The following is a 22,424-nucleotide window of genomic DNA, read 5'->3' as shown; positions in this document are numbered from 1 at the left end:
TAACATTCAAAGGATTAGACTGTTCCTCACCCAGGAGTCAGCCCAGCTCCTTATCCAGACATCAGTCATATCAAAACTTGACTATTGTGATCTCCTTACTGGCCTTCCAGCATGTGCACTTAAGCCTCTCCAATTGATCCAGATTGATCCAGTCTTCAACCAGCCAAAATTCTCACGTCTCCCCTTTCTCTGCTCCCTCCATTTGCTCCCAGTTACTGCCCGCACAGTACAAAACACTGATGCTGGCCTACGTACAAAGCAACCTTTGGTTCATATAGACATGTGACATTCATTAATACTCAGCTCGGAGAGAGTGGCGTGCTGCTGGTGTGAATCTATTTTGTGTCCGAGCATAGACATGGTAACGCCCCGCCTGCTTTTGATTGGCCTACCGACACTGCCCGTCTTGACTGTACTGTGTCGGTAGGCCAATCAGAGGCAGGCGGGACGTTACCATGTCTATGCTCGGACGCAAAAAAGATTCACGCGTGCTGCTTTGGGCTTATGGCAGCCTTGACACATCCTGATTCATTTGACAGAGTACACCTCTCAATATCACCATCTCTCACAGAGGGGTCGCTTGTACTAGAGGAGCCTTAGTGGAAAATGCCCTCACGCACACACGCACGCACGCACGCACGCCCGCACGCACGCACGCAGTGCCTCTGCGTGACCCCTCAAATCAGCAATTCAGGAAGGCATGGTTCCTTATATGAATGCTTGCTCACGTTTAGACACTAATCAGTTTATGTAAAGTAATGGAGAGGGAATGGGGACAGAATCATCAATCATGAAGATTAAATGAGCATGTAATGAAATAAAATGCAACTCTTCATTTTATCGGTTCCAGCCAGGTCATTGATCACTATGCTGTGTGGATTAACTGCCCAATTAACGGTTTGAATTAACATTTACTGAATAATGCTCAGTTCCACCAATTATTATACTACTATGCAGTGGGTGCACTGGCCGTTGATAATTAATTATTATATTCTCCTGTATGTATGCATTGGTCATATTTTACTACGTTCCACAGGTCCCAAACTCTTCTCCCTTCTGGCTTCTGGCTGAAAACCCACCTCTTCAGACTCCATTTTAGCCCGTAGCACTTGCCGTAGCACTTGCCGTAGCCTCGACGACCTTACAGGCATACACAAAGGCTCAATTTATGTAACTTAGATAGCATTTTATGTAGACATTGCACTATATAGTATATTGCATAGTTCATTATATAGATATTCCACTGGTTCTTAGCATGCGTATGATTCATGATGACTTTTTTATGTATTTGATGTATTCCTGCTTACTGTAAATCACTCTGGATTAAGAGCGTCTGCTAAATGCCTAAATTGTAAACTGTAAATTGTATTTGCCTGTATGCATTGGCCATTCGGTTGTTGGGAAGAAACCTTGAACAGTAGTCCAAAACTGTTACTTTGCAGGAAATTGAAAAATGTGGTCCAATAGATACAAAGTAGTAATTATTAATCGTGCACACTGCCTTAGCTCCAACAGTGTTTATTAAAACACCGACATTCTAGTCACAGACACAATGTTTCGGCCGCGAGTGGCCTTCATCAGCTGACAGTATTCGGTAACAATGACAACCTCCCTTATATTGCATAGTATAGTCACGTCACGTGACTGACACTAAAACATTTGGTACCAAAAGTGCTTTAGAGTTTGGGCAATCTGCTCTAAGTAATGTTCAATAATCAATCAGAACAATACTTGAGGTACATACAAGAGCACAATCAAATGAAGCAAATGGGCAAATGAAGGCACCATTGGACCCCACTGGCCCAATGGCTAATTTGGCCCTGAGTAAAGCCATCATCACAACCGAAAATAATGAACCCACATTACAAGATTGAGATAGATAGCTATAAACAGACTGGACTGTGCAGAGTGGCTCGAGTCTAGAGGAGACATTTAGACAAACAATACTGACTGACTGAGGTGGAGTGGAGTAGGGGGTGTATACAGTATACAGTATACAGTTGGGTGCCACCGATATTGTCCCTTATCATTTGACCCATTTAGGCCTGACCTCAAAATTTAAAAAAATCCTTCTAAATCCTCCAGTTTTCTGAAATAAATATTTTCACGATTTTTCAAAAATAGCAGACCTACAAGCTCGTAGCGCGCCACTCGGTGGCGCGCTATGAGCTTGTAGATCTGCTATTTTTCAATAGCTAAATTATAACATAATGTTTAAAACACCAAAAGGGGTTTTGCGCAGATCACGCAAACCTCAGCAAAAAGAAAAGGACAATATCGATGGCCTCCAACTGTAGGTGTGAACTAATGAGGAGCAGGTGCAGTTACTGTGTTAGTCTGGAGATACACGCTGGGCAAGACCTACGATGTAGACGGTATCATTCTTTTGGTGGAAGTTGCAGGATTTTGGCGGAAGTACGGCTCAAGGAAACGCTTTACAAATCAGTTTACATCTCCGTGAATGAAACAAGTGTTGTGATTGGTCGAAAAAACACGGTATCTGGGGAAATATTATGTGTGGCGGATGTTCAGGCCTGACACTTTAGGTTGTGACCAGGCTTTTCTCTTCGCAGATGAGTAAGCCTGGGACCGAGGCTACTGGAGATGAGGATCTCTGGAATGAGGGCGTGGTCCTGACAGTTAATGAATTTGGTCTACTCACAATCTATCATCATGAATTTGATCAAACTGATCAATCTACTGTACCAAAAATGTACAACACAGCTGTTTTGATCTTGGTCTCAATAATTCGACGAATCATTAAGTTAGAGGCTTAATATGTAGGCATGACAAACTATAACAATATCATATTCACTTAGTTTTGATTTTGGTGTTAATAACAGAAACACGAACAATAATAGATTACCCACTTTTATTTAGAAATAGTCCCAAAAATAAACAAGTTACCACACATTCCATACAAAATGTTAGATAAGAGTGTGGATATGTGATGAGATAAGAAATGACAGCTTATTTTTCTATTTTCAATTACAAAAAAGCAACAGTGATAATGATAGCCTACTACATTGCGCCTCCAAGACCACTCAAACAGAGGCGTGTAATACTGTAGGTCAATATCAGATAGACAGATAGACAATCCTCACTAAAACCTTTCATACAGTATGTGCCAAAATCAGAAGTGCTTGTCTGTACTATACGTTGTCTCACAAAATATACATCTTTAAGAATAAGAATGCATCCTGGAAAAGACAACATGCACGCACGCACGCACGCACGCACGCACGCACGCACGCACGCACGCACGCACGCACGCACGCACGCACGCACACACAGACACCTGAAATGGCATTGTGAATTAGTTAAATATAGACCAAAGGTAGTATTTCATATGACTACCTTTGAAAACGACAGAAATGAGGCTATCTTTTTTTCAATATTTATACTTTTATATAAAATATATGTATATTATGTATAGTATATATGTCTAACATTGTATTTCCAATCTCAAACAGTTAATCTTACAATGTCAACATTAAAATGGAAATGCATGTTTAGCTTTAATGAAATTAATTGTCTCTGCAGTGACGACATGCAACTGGTACTTTATATTCAGATCAATGCAAAATAAACAGAGTCCTGCAAGAAATCAAACATAATGTAAGAAGGCTATTGTACAGTATAAACACTGTTTCTGTCAACTGTACAGCTAGTTACAAAACTTACAGAATGTATGGTTTACTGAGAGGGAACTCATGTGATCCTATGACTTTCTACTGGCAATAGGATTTGGCACTCGTACATATTTGGCACCTTAAGGCTCATTAATGCTCCATTTGTACATACGAAAATATATGTGTAACCATCACTGCATGCTCACATACTTCCATGTGTCCTTTACGTTGGCACAAGTGTACTGTACTGTACTGTACTGTACTGTACTGTACTGTACTGTACTGTACTGTACTGTACTGTACTGTACTGTACTGTACTGTACCAAACTTCCACTAGAGCAGTGGTTCTCAAAGTGGGGTCCAGGAACATGAACCCTGGGGTCTTTGAGGGGGTTCCAGGGGGTCCCCAGCAAAATGAGGAACAGTTAAACCACTCGGATATCCAAAATTAGCCAATCTACAAGCTCACACCGCATTGCGATGTTCCCTGGAACAGATAATCTTTGAGATGGGGGTCTGCGTCTCTGCGACCAACTTGACTTGACTTGAAAATGAGCAGTGATTCTCAGTGACCCCCCAAAGTAATCATATTTGAACTGGGGACCCCCTCAATATTTGAACTGGGGAGTCGGGACCCCCCTGACAAGCACTTGGAATTGCAGGTGAAATTATATTTAGTTTGACTATTAAAAAAAAATGTTTGCCTCTTTATTTGACAAATTGTCAAAGTTTTTATAGTATAGTTTGTTGATTACTTTTGATGCAGCAATGGTATTTATTATTATTATTATTTTTTTGGTATTAAAAAGGTATTGAAAGTCCTTCAATTGTCACTTAACTATCATGACCCACATGTTGAGAACCACTGCACTGCAGTTCAGAGGCCAAGGATGAAGGTGGTAATAATGTAGGCTTCCTGACAAGGAAGAGTTCTGTAACAGCTGTTTGTCCCTGTGCACACAGGTGAAATGACATCATATATAAGCTCTCAATAACTTGCACAACCTCTCCTGAAAAAGTTCTGCCATTTTTAGTCTTCGTCACGTCTCGCTCGGACTGCATGTCCTTGCAAATCAAGATGCTCTTGCTAGTTCTGTCCATATCCGTAAGCATCACAACAATGTGTACGAGGATGGAGAAAGGGTTTCCACCAACTTCCATTTTTAACATTGAGCAAAAATGAGCCTTTACGACCATGTCCATCATGTGACTGTTTTAGATTGTGTTTGACTTCATTGCAAACATTTTATGTAATATTATATTACACAACTACATATGTGTCGTTGCTGCATTCATGGTGTGTAGATTCATTTCATTTTGAAAGTACTGTAGATTGACTACCGGTCCTCATCAGAAAATAATAGAAATAGCAAGAAGCACTAAAGCAAACAATGAGACATAAAATGATCAAAAACAAAACAAAACAAAAATAAAACCGGGCACCAAATGTTAACAAGTCAAAATGTAGAAGAATGTAATTGTCGAGCATTGACAAATATTTCATATCAACACCAATATGTTAAAGAACAGGAACGTTTAGAAGAGTAATAAATTACATGATTTTAAACATTTCACACTCCCCTCCATTAAGCAAAGTATTTGGCTTTAAAAATATGTAACTAGAAGCTGTTTAGTAATTGTTCTCTCAGTATACTCACAATAATATGTTTATATCCAACCAGTATGTAAGCAAGTTTATTTAAAAGCTATTTCGTGAAAATACCTAAAAATGTTTTTTTGCTAGTTTATTTTCTTGAATTTTATTAGAAAAAAAGAAAAGACAATTTCACATCTTAAATGCAGATGAAGGCAGGTGTGCTTGAACTTCTCCAGTACTGGTGGTTGTGGCTACAGAAACAGTGTCTTGTCTCGACAATGCCAACGCTGCACACACAGACACAGAGACAAACACGTACACTCGTACAGACACACACACATTTAGTTCAGAAAACTAAACTCCAGCTCTCAGAAGCAGCCCCTGACGTCAATCAAGCCCTAGTTTCCAGTCCTGTCCCTCCAGTCCAATGGGTACAAAGTGATGGTGCCATCAGCGTAGAAAGAAAACCTTTTGTATCCAGAGATGTAATTCCATAAAGGGGAAGGGCCTTTTGTTTGGAGGAACAGAGCGGGGAGAAAATAAGTCTTTGTGGTACAATGACACAACGATGCCCCATCTCAAAGTGCGTTTCACCAGACACAGAGACAGATAGAGAGGTGAAAGCACCCTGCACAAAGAAAAGCAGGGGAAGGTGAAAGGAGAACAAAATGGCTGTATTGAAAGCATTGTAAGGCACTCGGACGGTTAGGGTCTCAGGACAGGTCTGTCAGGCTGACGTTGAGTCCCAGATCAGGTCTGATGTAGGGAATAGCGTGGACAGCTTTGGGACACTCTGGACTCAGTACACGACCATTCTCGCCATTACTTCCAGTTATAGATAGTCTTGCTTTAGTCCTCATGGCATCCCCGAAGGTCATCTAAAAATGCACGCATGCACACAATGCACACGCACGCATGCATACGCGCACACGCACACACACGCGCACGCACACACACACACACACACACACACACACACACACACACACACACACACACACACACACACACACACACACACACGAACAAGGCTACATGTTAGTTCAGAATATCTCCAATTGTTCAACCTAAAAAATGTTGAAAATGTGAAAATGCATGTGAAAATGCAAATGACAAACAAACATGATTGGCAATTCGGCATGAATAAACACGATGCAGGAAGCTTATGTTCATGTAAAGGCTTATAAATGATCTTAGCAAGCATTATGGTCACGTGGCGTCACTTAGACAGAGATATTGACGAGCGTAGCCTCAACATTCATACATGAAAATGAAGTCAAGTAGCAAGGGAACGTATAAGAAGGACAAACACAACTATAAGCTGTAAAGAAGGAAGGGATAACTCTCTCTCTCATCAAATTATGAGTCAAATCCATACGATCCTTTGGCTCATTCACTAACATTCACGGATGGAACAGATGGAGCCAAAACAGCGTGCATTTAGAGGGGGGAGGGGAGGGCGGGGTGTAATTTATGAAAACCTCGTTTCCTACCCCCTAAATTTTAACACTTTCGATTCCATATACGTTGTAACCTTCCTTATAAGTTGCAAAATTCTGTGAATTCTGCGAGGAAGTTGGGTTAATACTCTGTGCATTCTTTGCCACCTTCATGCGTTTCGCCTCGGCTCGGGACTTGTAACAGAACTCAATCAAGGCCACCAGCATGGCCAAACCGAGCCCGCCGACCAGAATGTAGAAGACCCCAGCCACGTTGCTCAGGCTGAGGGCACTCGTCTTCTCCTGTGAAATGCACATGACATGGGTCAGTGGGGTGAAAAGAGAAAAGGTAACAAGTACAACAAAAAAATCATATCCAACAGCAACAACAAAAAGTATTACAACGAGCGACAAGAATCCACCACTAATTCTAATACCTATACAGTTGTTTTAATGCTGCTATGAGTCTACTAAGCAATTCACAATTCTAAGCACACACTAAGCACAATAAAATAACAGGACAGAATCAAAACACATACTGTGGTGGTTGCGTGTCATTTACGGTTACATCTAAAGCAATGTGATGGATAAGGTTAGTATTTGGGCTGTTGATTTAGAAGGCTTTATTTCAAATGTAAAGCAGTAGCAGTCAATATGCAGTGCATAGTTTCTATGTGTTGTGAATCTGTGTTGTTTGGTGTACTGTACAAGGACCATTTTAAAGGGATGCCCTGTGACAGAGGGCAGTAGTTGTAGGAAACGAGCTCAGACACCAAGACTGGTAGACAGGGACACCAAGTAAGACAGCTTATTCATTAACCAACAAGGGCTTAACACATAACATGGTGTCATCAGTATAGAAACACATCCATGTATTCATTTAAACTGGCGGCAAAATGGATACATAGGAATCCGGTGTGTTCACAAAAAGGTGCTAAGTAAATCTGCCAATTTGGAAATGGAGATTTGGAGGCAAAGTAACAACATAAAAGTACAGCTGTAATTATGGGAATTACAGCTATATCTAAGGGAATACTGATTTGAACTATTTAAATAGTTATTTGGTCAGATATGTACAGTGAAACAGGACAACATACTTCATTTATTCTCACAATGACTTGATTCATATTTAAAAGCCATTGATTTCACACAGCGTAATTCTGGCACACTGAAATTAAGTGAAGGAACTTTCCCGTTGCCCGATTTGTTCTCCGATTTGTCCTCTTTTGAGACATTGCTGATGCACTGCCAATTGGCAAGTTATTACAGCGGATTAATTAAATCAGTACGTGCGGTCTGAAATCAGTGGGTTCCCACACAACCAAACACTCCCTAATGTGCCGAAATCAACACATTCACTAGAAACACAAAACAAAAGACTCACAGGCAGGACAAGTACAACACCACTACACACTGAAAGACAGAAACATAAGTACAACACAGTACACACTAAACACTATTGGACATCCTTTACACATGGTCCAGAGAATAGTTAATATCTATCAGATACTCTGAATCTTATGTCTATCTGTGTTCCAAATGTTCCTGAATCATCGACTTCAGACAAAAGCTTTTCTTTTTTTGTAAGAAAAAAGCTTTGAAAATGTTCAATTTGGAATTAGGTGGTGTGTGAGGAACTGAAAGAACAGGATTTGAGGTGTCATTATGATCAAGTGCACAGTTAAGTGAATGACAATGCATGCATTACTATCATAAAATACACATAGTATTAATAATTAGTTTCTGCAGGCATTAGTAAAGGTATCTTACCAAGGCATCTCATGCTTTGTGCATTTGCTTGAAATGATTTATAGTTACATTTAAATGGGGTCATTCCCACTACTGTAATTGTTAAATAATTGTGATTATTATTAGGATTATTATTATTATTAATATGAGTGCTTAGATTCACATAGAACCTCCAGTGACTGACCTTACTTCCAGAGTCCTTGGCTCCACATTCACCCTTATCGTACCACCATTTGTTTTTCAGCTTGTCTAAGACGCCTTGCTCACTGAGTTTCAATACTGCAAGGTTTACTGGTGTTCTTCACGTAGAAAAATAACATAAATAACATTATCAATGTTATTTTATGTTATTGTTACATTAACACTGATTCATCTTAGTATCTCTCTCTTTGCTTGGCTTTTTCCCTCAATTGACTCTTCTATCTATCATTCTATCTCTGTTGCCATGGCAATTGACGTTGATGCGCCATTTGGCCTAAGCAAACGTGAGTTTTGCAGAGCCAAATGTGCGTCACCGTATCGCCTCAAGTAAGCAGCAAGTGCGGCAGATGTGCTGTGGAGCTGAGTACACAGGAGCCAATTAGAAATGCTCTGCAGGTACATGCCATGACATGTAGCCCACTACGATTGTCTCTGTATGTTAGTGTATGTATGATAAGAGTTATCACTGAATGTTAGCCGTCAAAATTCAGTGAGCGGCTAGGCTACACATTTGGTGTGAATTGTTGACCCTGCGCTGGTTTGCTGCTTACTTTTCTGCAGTTACATTGTGAGTTACCCATCGCTTTGCTCACTGGGGCTGACCTTGGAATCACCTCCCCCGCTGCCGCACTCTCCTTTGTCGTACCACCATTTGTTTTTCAATTTGTCCAACAGGCCTTGCTCATTCAGTTTTAGTACAGCGAGGTTTACCGCATTTCTTGAAACGATAAAACATACTTGTAAGACAGGGTGAGCCATTGAGCAAATTGTTCATCTGCCACTCTCATTTGATTCTTTTTTTGATATTTTGTTTATCAAAAAAATGAAAAGAGAAAAAAGGGATGTATATCCCCTCTGTCTTGGTAACTGTTACATAATAAAGGTAAATTTAAAGATACATTAAGATCATTGCTCAAGGTGGCAGAGCTTAGCTGTAACACACCAGAGAGAATGGAGTGCTAATGAAAAGATGGGGGTGGGCTTAATTTGTGGCTAGAGCAGAGTACTCACAACATTTAAGTGACTCCACTAAGAGAGAGACAGTAAAATAGAAACAATATGAAAAATGGTTAGACCTCTTGAAATCATAATGTAGTCAAGACATTCTCCTTTAGCACCAATATTACAGTGAGGGGTACTATTACTCAATTCATGGGCAGGTGACAGTCCATTTGCTATGTTAATATAGCAGCTATTACAAAAGACAAAGGCATATTGAATCAAAATATCACATTATATGATATAGAAACCGAAGCAGTGCCACAATTTGAATGAGGAATAAATTGCTTTTGGAAATCGCCAAATTATATCCACAAAGGAATATTTATCAATAATCATTAAATAAAACGAGTGTACTGCGAGGGTTTAGCAAGAATACAGTAGGCAAATATACGTTAAACTGTACACATCTATCACATCTGTGCAGGAAATATGAAAAACGAATATAAAAGTTATTTCATTCAACATCACTGACATGGGAAAACGATTCAGACAAAAGTGGAAATGTTAGGCATCATATAAAACAAGGACAAGGACAGTTGAGACAGAACTGAACAGAAAGAGGATCCACACCAGACCTAATTGGAAAAGGGGCAGGTGACTGGAGGAGACTCAGTCTGAGTCATCCAAACTGGAGATTAACAGATAAAGATTAAAGATTAGAGAAAATATTTCATAGAATTCATTCATAACATAAACTTTGCATGTGAAATTATTCTAGATCTATATTTTTGTATGTATATTTTTTTGCAATTTATTGACTTACAATAAATTGCAACGCCTTTCAACTTGTTAATGTTGTGGCATAGAGATGAGGCGTGTTATGGGGCAGAAGGGGGATTACCTCATCTTCTTCTTATACAAACCAGGACAGATAAGCAAAGCTACATCAGGGTAGGTGGGATACTATAACAACATTGGACAACATTGTTATACTATTCCACCCACCTTAATGAGGAACTCTTGGGCGTGGCGATGCCGTATCCCTTGGAATCCAGGTTCCCTCCCACTTTCATGGTGTCGCAGGGCTTGCGCTGCTCAATGTACTCATTCATGGTGGACTCCAGCAGGTAGGCATACTTCCCTTTTGACTTGCGGACGCGCACCACGCCCTCTGCTGTGGTTTTCACAAACACAGAGGGCTCAGCGCTGCGCATGTAGGTCCACATCTTGTCAAACAGGGCGATTTTGGAGCGCTGCATTGAAGGAGGAAGATGAGAGGAGAAAAATACACCATTAGTAGAACCCCAAGGATCTGGTGCTCTGAAGATGATGAACACCAAGGATCTGGTGCTCTGAAGATGATGAACACCAAGGATCTGGTGCTCTGAAGATGATGAACACCAAGGATCTGGTGCTCTGAAGATGATGAACACCAAGGATCTGGTGCTCTGAAGATGATGAACACCAAGGATCTGGTGCTCTGAAGATGATGAACACCAAGGATCTGGTGCTCTGAAGATGATGAACACCAAGGATCTGGTGCTCTGAAGATGATGAACACCAAGGATCTGGTGCTCTGAAGATGATGAACACCAAGGATCTGGTGCTCTGAAGATGACGTCTGAATGGATGCTATGTCTAATGTACTGTATAATCTATTGTCTGAATAAATGTTGTGACTACTGTGTATAATCTACTATAGCTCTGGTCCATAGCCTTCTACTGCTTCTACGATTCTGCCCTGCAGTATAAGGCTATGGGACTTTCAGTTTTAAATCTCAAATTGAAATCAGACCAGCCTCTCCTCTTTAGCGTATTTTAAAAGAACGTTTTTGCTACTCACCAAAACAAAGGCGGGTTGTGTCATTAGAAAGCCTACTTTCCTTAGTGGGAGCACTCTGAGTCCCCCACCACACGTATAAACGGAGGAAAAATATTCTCTATGAGGCAGTTCTCTGGGCAATATCGGTAGAGGGCGCAGCGGAGTAACTAAAAGTATTCTTTTTCCGGTGGAAACAAAATCCCTTTTTGGCCAAAAAGTACCGTTTATACGTGTGGTGGGGGGCTCAGAGTGCGTCTACTAAGGAAAGTAGGCTTTCTAATGACACAACCAGCCTTTGTTTTGGTGAGTAGCAAAAACGTTCTTTTAAAATACGCTAAAGAGGAGAGGCTGGTCTGATTTCGATTTGAGATTTAAAACTGAAAGTCCCATAGCCTTATACTGCAGGGCAGAATCGTAGAAGCAGTAGAAGGCTATGGACCAGAGCTAAATCTACTATATGAATAGATAGTGTGTCTAATGTATTGTATAGTCTGCTGCATGACTGCCTGAATTACAGAATGGATGTTGTTTCTATTGTCTAAGTTTCTAAGTCAGAATAGAACAAGAGTAAAACCATCTCTTACCCTGAAGAACTCTTTGGTAGATCCAGAGTCCAGTGTGCCATAGGCAATCTCTGACTGTTTAGCCAGGTCTTCAGCACTCTCTATAGGGGAGACCATCCTCTCCACGGTCAGAAACGCAGCCAGGTTGGCCGTGTAGGAAGAGATGATGATTAGAGTGAAGAACCACCACACGCCACCAACGATACGTCCAGAGAGAGACCTGTGGGCATAGCAAGGTGGGGTCATGATTTTAGGGAGACGTTTCAGGGGAGAAGGACAGATGTGGGGTTCAGGCAACTCCAGGACGACTCCTCAGTAATGTTGAATGAATTGTGTGCAATTATTCATTTATTACATGGTGAAAAAAAATTAAACAGGACATGGTGAAAAAAGGAAAATAAAATAACAAACTAAACCAAAAATAGCAGCAAAATGTACACTCAGAATGTACATATTATTGTGTTTTGTATGTTTCTCTATGGACCCTGAGTCTGCAATAAAGGCATTCAATCAATCAATCAATCAATCAATCAATCAATCAATCAACTTTATTTGTTCAAACTCAGGGTCCAATAAAAACAGACAACATAGAAATAGACAAGTAACTTTAGGATGTACAGTATCAGTATGTGCCTTCTGCTTCATAGGCACATCTGACACTGCAGCTAAAGATATAAAAAGTCAATATATATTAGGCTCTTGCACATTTTTGACAGTGCTGATGAAAATAACTCTAGCTGTTTAAGATGTTTGTCGACTCATCTGCCTTTCTACTTGTCTCTACCTTTTGTTTCCATCTCATCTAATATTATCACTACATTTTAATTATTTTGATATTGTGCTGTTGTGTTGCATTGTTATGTTAGCACAGTTCTATTGAACAGGTCCCACCGACACTTTGCGGCTTGTACCAATATAATTAAGTGACAAATAAAAACACTCTTGGTTCTTGATTCAACTATTATATCAGTACTCCCTGACTGTGCATGTGGATCCAAGGACTTCCTACTTACATTAACCGCCAGAGTCCCCTCCTCTATTCCCTTTATGCACATGACTGCACCCCACACGCCCTCAAGCACAATCATTAATCACTTAAAACATGACTGACCAGGGTCCCCCAGGGGTCTATACTTCTCCCCCTACAAAACAAAATCCTAGATGAAAGTAAATAACAATAACTGCAAGCTCACAGCACGTTGCAATGCACCGGCTAGTTTGATTTGTAATAAAAGCCGAACGCTTTTATTTTCGTTCGCGTTCGGCTCAAAAAATGAAAGCCTGGGGGAACGAGAGACATTTCCTGCTCTAGGAGAGTAGGAGTGGGAGTGAACTACAGTGCAGAGGGGCGTCGTTTTCCTCCGCTGTTCTCTACTAGGGGGGGGAGGGGTGGAGGGGGCGGGGGCTCAGATCGGTGAACCAATATTCTCCAGTGCAAGCTCCATGCGTGCCCGCTCGCCCCTCTAGGCCAGGCTACATTTGCAGGCTACATGTGACACGTCCCCTCAAACGGGGATGAGAAAGCATATACAGACTAGAGATGATGTTCTGAAAACAATCCATCATTGAACATGAACAAATAAACTAAAGAATTTGTCATAGACTTCAGGAGACACCAAGAGGGACCTCTTTCCTCTAAACATCAAGGTAGAAGAAGTGGAGATGGTTTCTGGTTTCCACCTTCCGGTTTCTAGTTAAGCCTCATCACTGAGAACCTCACATGGACAATAAACTGAACTCCACACTGTACAAGGAGCTGCTCGTGTCCTATCACTGCTCTATAGAGAGTGTAGTGACAGCTCAGTGGCCTCAGTCTGCCCTGAGACTGGGAGATCTGGGGTTCAATCGCTAGTCAAGTCATACTAAAGACTATAAAAATGGTACAATGTCTCCATGCTTGGCACTCAGCATCAAGGGTTGGATTACTAGTCTCATACACTAGCGTCAAGTCGAGAGGGTGTACTTGTACAGTACATCAATCTGCTTAGTGCCTTGTGCTATGGAAACGGGATAGGCTCTTGACCTAAGGTTCACATGGCTTGGGAACCATTGGTTCCCATGTATATACTGTACAGAAAGAAAAAGACAATTCCACAAATGAAATACCATACAACAAACGATCCCTGTTCTATAGGGAGTGTGGTGACAGATTGTATTCTAGCTGTATTCTAGCATTCTACACTACACTCCCTATAGAGAAGTGGCTCTATAGGGAGTGTACTGACATGCTGTATTACAGTGTGGTGTGGCAACTGTTCAGCAAAAGACAAGAGATCTCTCCAGAGGCTCATAAACACAGTCACAGAATGTAATTGGACTCTTCCTGCCCTCACTGTAAGACACCCTCAGATCACGCTTCCTTCACAGAGCCAGGAGTATTCTAGAGGATGCAGCTCACCCGTGTCATCATCTGTTTTGTCTGCCTGTCATCTGGAAGGTGCCACGGGGCCTTAAAACACCCACATACCCATGCTCAAACACTGCTTGAAATTAACTCCACAAAACCAACATGATCATCTTCATAACACAATACTTCTCTTACAAGATTACAAGCATTTGGTATAGTGTGCATTAGTGGGTTTTAATGGAATGAATGGGCAACTTCTAAAATCCTTTACTGGTCATAATGTATTTATTATATTTGTGGGCAGCTGTCTGTGCCTGCGTGCGTGCGTGCATGCGCTCGTGTTTTTATTTGTTTTAGGGGCTTTTATGCCTTATTAATAGTAGACTCAGAGAGACTGCATGGAAGCGACACGCTGCAAAGGCCGTCGGGACTGGGAGCCGAACCCGCAGCACGCCGCCAGGGCGGCCTAGCAGCCTAGGGGCCCTATTATGCGTGTCTTAAGTACCAGGTCTTATTCCTTAACTTAAGACCTGGAGGCGTGATCAATGCCATTTGGCTATTCTGAGTGGCCAAATGGCATTGACCACGCCTCCAGGTCTTAAGTTAAGGAATAAGACCTGGTACTTAAGACACGCATAATAGGGCCCTAGGTGTCCTGCAGACGCTTGAGCTAACCGTCCGGAGCATGTGCATGTTTTAAATGTGCTATGGGGGGGCGATAATGTATTCAGGTATTTATACCCAGCCAAACACTACACCTTCACCAACTGGGGTCAGCCTCTCTAGGTGAAGGTGTGCTATAGTCAGTGTTGTGGTGGGAACATGCAGTGAGCCATACATCGTACATGGTCAGACAAAACAATATTTCCAGAATGGTACTCGTAGGAATGGAAAAAATATATATGAATATTTTCCAGGAAACACTGTTTTCCCAAAACGGAGTCATGGTAACATCGTTATAGCAGGGAGGCAAGACCAGTCAAATGTATGTCAAAGCACTTAAAAAAGCAGGTTTGTCTTGGGTTTTGCTTGGGTGAGAGCATGCGTGTGGGTGTGTACTTTTGCAATTGTTTTGTTGATTGTGTGCGTGTGTGTGTGTGTGTGTGTGTGTGTGTGTGTGTGTGTGTGTGTGTGTGTGTGTGTGTGTGTGTGTGTGTGTGTGTGTGTGTGTGTGTGTGTGTGTGTGTGTGTGTGTGTGTGTGTGTGTGTGTGTGTGTGCGTTTAGAGATCATTAATCTCCCAGGAATAGAGGTCCCCACTCTGCAGAGCATCACCAGCTCTCCTCATATCTCATTAAATTTTCTTCCAGACACCTTCCAAACACCATGACACTGAATACATTAATGCTGACACTGCTGACTAAACGTAATGGTTCTTATGTAAGGACCGCTGTGAATGTTTATGAACCGTGCAGAATAAACTACAGGCAATATACAGAGAATACACAATAAACGCTATCAAACATCCACCCCTAAAAGGACTTGATTGATTGACATCAAAAGGAGCCAGTCAGTTCAAAGTAACCCACAATGCAATAGGCCTACTTTCTTTTCAAGAGTGTTGCGCACTAATGTCAGTAGCATTACAACGTTATATACAAAAAATTATAATAAATAAAAAACTGCCAATTAGATTTTTTTCCCCCTCTCATTTTTCTCATTCCAAGTGTGTTTGTCTTGTAATGCCAGGGCCGCTATTCTAAAGCCTCCTCGGGTACATTTTAAACTACTGTATTTCCATTTGGTTGGGTGGGTAAATCTTGTTGAGCTGGTCATTTTGAAAGTAGCTCTCAAGTAAAAAATAAGAAGAAAAGTAAAAAATATAAACTATTCGGTATCAGGGCTCTCCCATTCTCTCAAGCTCTTTGGAAACAGAAAATACGTTTTCAGGTTGGGATACCAACTTTATCCAATCAGGAGAGAGAACTCATATAGGATACAGGATAAACAAGTGAAATTGGAAGTGATGAAACAAGAACAAGAACAAGCAGACATATTGGAACTGCTATAAAATGCTATAAAACAAACAAAGCAGATTTCTCTAAGCTCAAATGGTTTAGAGGCTATACTGTCACTGAAGTAGATGATGCAACCACCTGAAACCACAGGTACGTGTGCTGTTATGTCACAATTTCCCACACAGTATAAGTCAAATTATATTATTTTGGAGGCTCAATACCAATAAAGTTTGTTGGTTTTCACTTTAAACTCTTGCAATGATGGTGGTGGTGGATCTGCTAAACTATGGTAACAAAGAGGAGAGTACCGAAGCACACACATCCTCATCTACACAGACTTTACTGGGACTGGGACTCTTAAAGTGACATCTACCTCAGGGCTTAAAGTTACAGACTTTAAAGAATTTGGTTTTATTATTAGAATAAATACTATTCTTTTTTTTATATTTTATAATTTACCCACCTGGGTGAAATGTCGCAGCCTTGTCTCATAAAGGCTCCAAGGGAGAACCACAGACTGTTGAATATCCCAAATTCGTTGCTGGCCTCGTTGGTCTGAATCTGCCCGTCCTCGTACTCCTCTGTGTGCCACTCGTACGGGCTGAAGCGGCTGACCAGGAACAGGACCACGCTGACGCCGATGTAGGCGAACACGATGCACATCCAGATCTCGTACGCCAGCGGGTCCAGGAACGAGAAGACGCCCGGCTTGGACTTCTGGGGTTTCTTGATCATGATGGAGATCCCCAGAGACATGAAGGGTTTGGAGAAGTCGATGACCTCCTCTCTCACCAGGGTGATGGTCAGAGGAGCCACCGCTATATCAGCTTTCTGTCAGGACAAAACAGATGGTGCTTTTGTAGATGAGAGAGAGGTGGAAGGATCAGCTATGCTGTCAAATGGAAATGACAAATCTATGTGTAGGCCAATGTATCATTTACAGTGGATTCAAGCCCCTAGAGGTAGCCTATACTTTACCTCTGCGCAACCCGGGCGTGTGTTGTCATTTATTTATTCATGCGAATACATGAAATGATTAATTATAATGTCAATTAGGAACAACAAACAATTATCTATTCATGTGGATCTCGGGATACACATGGGAACCACGTGACACTAATATGGAAATCAGACTTCATGTGGCCAGCCTGTTAATAATCAATGACATTCCCTTATGACTCCAAGTAGAGCCCCATTGACTTCCATTAAAACATGTATGTATGGTGCAATATGTATGATACAATAGCAGTGTAGTCGTTAAAAAGTATAAAACATACAGCTGTAATGTAACTGGCAGTGTGCATACGTGTGCATAAGACATTTGGCGCTGATCGGCCCAGTGGATTGTGAGATTGTCTCTGGAATGTCAGACAAAGGCACAGACTTATATTTTCAATTGAAACGATTTCTTTTTTTTTTAATTATTATTTTTTAAATTATTTTTATTTTTTGCAACCCATTTTTTTCACCCAGTGTCAATTATCTAATGTAATCCTGGGCGCTACACTTCCTCTGCCAACCTGGGGGTGGGGGGGGTGGGGGGACTGAACTCATGCTTCCATAAGGTGTCCAAGCTGCTTCTTTTCACCTGACAGGGGGGAGTTTCCCTGGCCGGACATAGCGAGTGGAAGGAACACGTTATTCTGACCAGTTCCTTTCCCCTCCATCAGGCTGGTCAGGGGGAGGTAGTTTAGAGACCAGGATTACTGCATGTTTTTTGTGAGTGTACCTACCCTAGGGGACACTGGGAGAACATGCAAACTCCACACAGAAAGTGTTTCGCCAAGCCCGCCTCGGCTAAGGGTGCTGATGACGCGGAGGAGGGAGCACGCCCCCAGCACCCCAGCGGGAATCGAACCCAGGACCTTATAGATGTGTGGCGACAGCACTACCGACTGTGCCACCAATGCCACCATGCCCCCACAGTTCTGAATCGATTTCTTGACTGAAATGATTTCTATCGCTCTGGGCAAAGAAAGTAGTATTCATCTTTACTCACCCCATAGACCAACTCTCCCACCATTCCATTCCAAATTTTTGTCTCTGCATCCCGTGCTCCGTATTTTCCGTCTGACACTATCTTCAGCTGGTATTTGAAGCCACAGTGCTTTGCTATCTCTGCTGCCAGATCCACACAGTAGCCCTCGTAGCGGTCGTTGTCCATGAAAAGGTCAGCGTTCTTCTTCAACATCACATAAGGAGCTTCCTATCAGACACAGAACAACAGAACACACTGCTATTCTCTACTGGAGGCGCTCTGCACTGAAAGCATATGAATATAGTTCATTTTATTTATACGTTTGTTTGGGAGGGACAGTGCATATTTAACACAACACAAACAATGCTGTGTAAAATACCGCAGATTTAGCAAGAATGCTAGTTTCCATCTGTTGTCCCCAAACAGAAAACAGGCAACAATATAAAAGGAGCACATAAAAACATTACTAAGGGGGTACAAACAAGCGAGAAAAACAACCATAAAATAGACCAAGTAATGACCTAAAAATACAAGATACAAAATACAAGACAAAATGTGAGTTAAACATAGTGCAGTTCAACATTGGGTTAATGCATAACGTTGTTGTCGAGCAGAAACCTTTTATCTCCATATTCTAACTTCTTTAAATGAATGCCCTACTTGATCATATTACAGCATCACATAAAAGTATCAAAAGTAGCAGATCCACACAAGCTTGAAGCGTGCTTCGAAGCACCACATTTTGAGCTTGCTACATTTGATATTTTTTTAATTTGAATCCTGACAAGTTATAGTCTTGGACATCTGAGGTTTCCACCTGACAGAGACGATAATATAATGCCGCTGTCGGGCAGAAACCTTGCACAGTCAAAACCTTTTCGGGAAATGGGATAAAAGAAGCTGTGTTCTAATGGATCCAGTGTAGTTATTATTTAGCCCGGGCTATCATGAGCTCTGAAGACTAAATATTAAATTACAGTAAAGTACAATTTAGACTTCCTAGAATCCATAAATAACAGCAGAAAAATGTATGAAATTATGAAATGATTTTCCTACCAGGATAGTGGTGACAACAACAGTTTTGTTATTGTCGATTATTGATTCATTTGCCAACACGTCCGATTTGGTGACGGCCATTTTGTCCACCTCATTCCAATATCCAATCTGTGGAGAGAAACATGGAGATGACCCACCCATAGGTCAGTGGGATGCGTTGCGATCAGATATTTTCTCTATTTTACAGTAGTATGGAAAGTGTGGAATAGGGCCTAAAATGCTAAAATGTTTAAATGGCATTAGAGTGATTATGACTTGCCGACACAGAAAGTTGTTACAAATGTTTAAGTCAATGGCATTCATAATGTTATATTCTACATCATCCACTTGTGGGAATGTCAACTAGTGTTCTACTATAGTAGCTTGTGTCCACTAAAGAGCTAAACACTAAACAATGAAAAAGCATACTGAATGTTTATACATAGTAAACCTTCACATGGCCGGGCTAGTCTATTTTTACCTACAGTATTTAACGTATGGGTCTATTTGTTGAGTTATATGTAAACGCATTGCATGGTTGAAGGGAACCAACTAGTCTGACCTTAACCGGTCCGTTGTTCTTCAGTTCCATGATGTTAACAGAGTAGTTGACTCTCTTCCCATGTTGATCAAACTGGATGTTCCCTGTCAGGCCGTCCACTCGCACCTGGGGACACAGGTCATTTGTGTTGATTATTAAAATAAAGAAATAAAGAAACTGATGAATTTGTTTGTTGCATCAATTTGTAGGTGTTTGTAGGTGCCAAAAACACACTTGTCAATGATTTGCTTTTAAAAAGATACTATAGAACAGTTGCTAAGAAGATTGCAGGCCTGCACACTTTCAGCCTGGCAGAAATTCAGCTACTTTAAACAATAACAACAGTAAAGCACTAAAGGAGCCACGTCGAGATAACATGCAGAGTTGTAATGACATTAACTTCACTTTGTTCTATTGATTTTCCAAATCCAGAAGAAACATTCCTGACATGTATAATCCTGGTAGCCAACCCCCTCTCTGCCTCCCTTCCACTTATATTACACAGTTGTTTCACTTGAGTGCTGAGTAGAATGGCATGGAATGCCATTCTGAGTAGAATGGCATGGCAGTGCGGGTGCAGAGATGTTTCACACTGTCATCATGCTCAAACTTTGTGCAAGAATGGCCAGCCCTCACATCCAGTGCAGCGTGACAGTGAATGGCCAGCCCTCACATCCAGTGCAGTGTGACAGACTAGTGAATGGCCAGCCCTCACATTCAGTGCAGCGTGACAGTGAATGGCCAGCCCTCACATCCAGTGCAGCGTGACAGTGAATGGCCAGCCCTCACATCCAGTGCAGCGTGACAGTGAATGGCCAGCCCTCACATCCAGTGCAGCGTGACAGTGAATGGCCAGCCCTCACATCCAGTGCAGCGTGACAGACTAGTGAATGGCCAGCCCTCACATCCAGTGCAGCGTGACAGACTAGTGAATGGCCAGCCCTCACATCCAGTGCAGTGTGACAGACTAGTGAATGGCCAGCCCTCACATCCAGTGCAGCGTGACAGACTAGTGAATGGCCAGCCCTCACATCCAGTGCAGCGTGACAGACTAGTGAATGGCCAGCCCTCACATCCAGTGCAGTGTGACAGACTAGTGAATGGCCAGCCCTCACATCCAGTGCAGCGTGACAGACTAGTGAATGGCCAGCCCTCACATCCAGTGCAGCGTGACGACAGTGTCAGACTATATGCACTGCAGACACAGCATGTAGCCTACAGCAGTGGCTCCCAAACTTTTTAGCTCAAGACCCAAAAGAGAAATTTGATGTCTCCACCAGGACTCAAACTAAAATAGCCGATCTTGTAGATCTGTTATTTTCACAATTTCTTAAAAGCATTTCCCCCTCTAATTAATGATTTTTTTGAATGGAATTCTTTGGAAAAAAACATGAAATCCAACGATAAAGGGGTATACTGCTGACCCACCAAACTTGGTCTGTGACTCTGGGTTTGTGAAACAGTGACATGCAGTATGTATTGGTCCTGTTATGTAAACATGAGTATGAGCAACATGGCACCAGCCAGCAGGCAGTTGTCAACGAGTGTCTCTGACTGTGTGGGCAGGCTTCTGTTACTGGATGGCTTGCCTTAAGAGAATAGCTGTCAGTGTGTGTGTGTGTGTGTGTGCGTGCGTGCGTGCGTGCGTGCGTGCGTGCGTGCGTGCGTGCGTGCGTGCGTGCGTGCGTGCGTGCGTGCGTGCGTGAGCAACAATTTTTTTTTGAAACTGCTCGTGTGTACTGCTTTGAGCCATTGTGTGCATGTGTATGTGTGTTTGTAAATTCGCCAAAGGACTTCTACTGTTACCACGGCAACCAGCCTTCACTAACACACTGTGTGTGGTACAGTAAGTATGTGCATCTATCTGTATATCTATCTGTGTGTGTGTGTGTGTGTGTGTGTGTGTGTGTGTGTGTGTGTGTGTGTGTGTGTGTGTGTGTGTGTGTGTGTGTGTGTGTGTGTGTGTGTGTGTGTGTGTGTGTGTGTGTGTGTGTGTGTGTGTGTGTGTGTGTATGTGTGTGTGTGTGTGTGTGTGACCTGTTTCAGTGCTCTCTCTATCTCCACCCCCTGTGCCCAGGGAACGGCCGGGTTGGCCAGACAGTCTCCGTTGTTGGCTCTTCTGGTGATGTCGATCTTGTGCTTGTGGAGGTAGCGGAAGGCCTCCGTCATCACCTGCACCGCATCGTAGGTCAGCGCTGACGTGTACTGAAACACAACAACAACAACAACTATAGGATGGATGTTCTGACTTTGTGTGTGTCTGTATGTCTATTGTCTATATGTCGGTAGCAGCACGATTACTGTGGTTATACCGTCATGTGAGATCATGTGGGTCTAGACATCATCATCATGATAAAAGGCACCGCTCACTTCACATGGGTGTGATTTTTCTTTTTTTCATTGACCCCCATAACTCTCAGACTTACAGACCTGTAAGGATCCATTTGGAACCCCTGCGCGTCCCTGTTCCCCTACATTGTGAACCCCTTTTCCACCAAAATAACTGTGGTTCTAGAACTGGTTCCATTCTAGATTATTTCACAGAACTGGCAGACATTTGTTTTTGCTCCAGTTCCGAACCAACTTTTAGGGTTCTGAACCAATTAAATGTCTTTTTCTTT

The 22,424-nt window shown here is 42.0% G+C and overlaps 1 protein-coding gene across 4 annotated transcripts in view; it reads right to left on the bottom strand.

Moving 5' to 3' along the window:
* Window positions 1-4,924: 4,924 nt before the first annotated feature.
* gria2b (glutamate receptor, ionotropic, AMPA 2b) overlaps window positions 4,925-22,424 on the bottom strand; it is a gene marked incomplete at its 5' end in the record, with an annotated part of 63,113 nt that continues 45,613 nt past the window's right edge. For all 4 annotated transcript variants that reach the window (XM_079502674.1, XM_079502676.1, XM_079502677.1 and 1 more), the window contains 10 exons: window positions 4,925-6,107; window positions 6,837-6,971; window positions 9,222-9,336; window positions 10,566-10,813; window positions 11,967-12,165; window positions 16,713-17,080; window positions 18,249-18,455; window positions 19,284-19,391; window positions 19,825-19,929; window positions 21,841-22,008. In XM_079502674.1, coding sequence (XP_079358800.1) covers window positions 5,943-6,107; window positions 6,837-6,971; window positions 9,222-9,336; window positions 10,566-10,813; window positions 11,967-12,165; window positions 16,713-17,080; window positions 18,249-18,455; window positions 19,284-19,391; window positions 19,825-19,929; window positions 21,841-22,008 — 1,818 coding nt within the window. In that variant the 3' untranslated portion in view covers window positions 4,925-5,942. The remainder of the gene's footprint in view (window positions 6,108-6,836; window positions 6,972-9,221; window positions 9,337-10,565; window positions 10,814-11,966; window positions 12,166-16,712; window positions 17,081-18,248; window positions 18,456-19,283; window positions 19,392-19,824; window positions 19,930-21,840; window positions 22,009-22,424) is intronic.

The sequence above is a fragment of the Electrona antarctica genome (genome assembly GCF_951216825.1).
Source record: "Electrona antarctica genome assembly, chromosome: 1".
In the NCBI taxonomy this organism is placed as follows: domain Eukaryota; kingdom Metazoa; phylum Chordata; class Actinopteri; order Myctophiformes; family Myctophidae; genus Electrona; species Electrona antarctica.
Note: the sequence above shows the minus strand (reverse complement) of the source record. Positions and strands in the feature narration are given on the sequence as shown.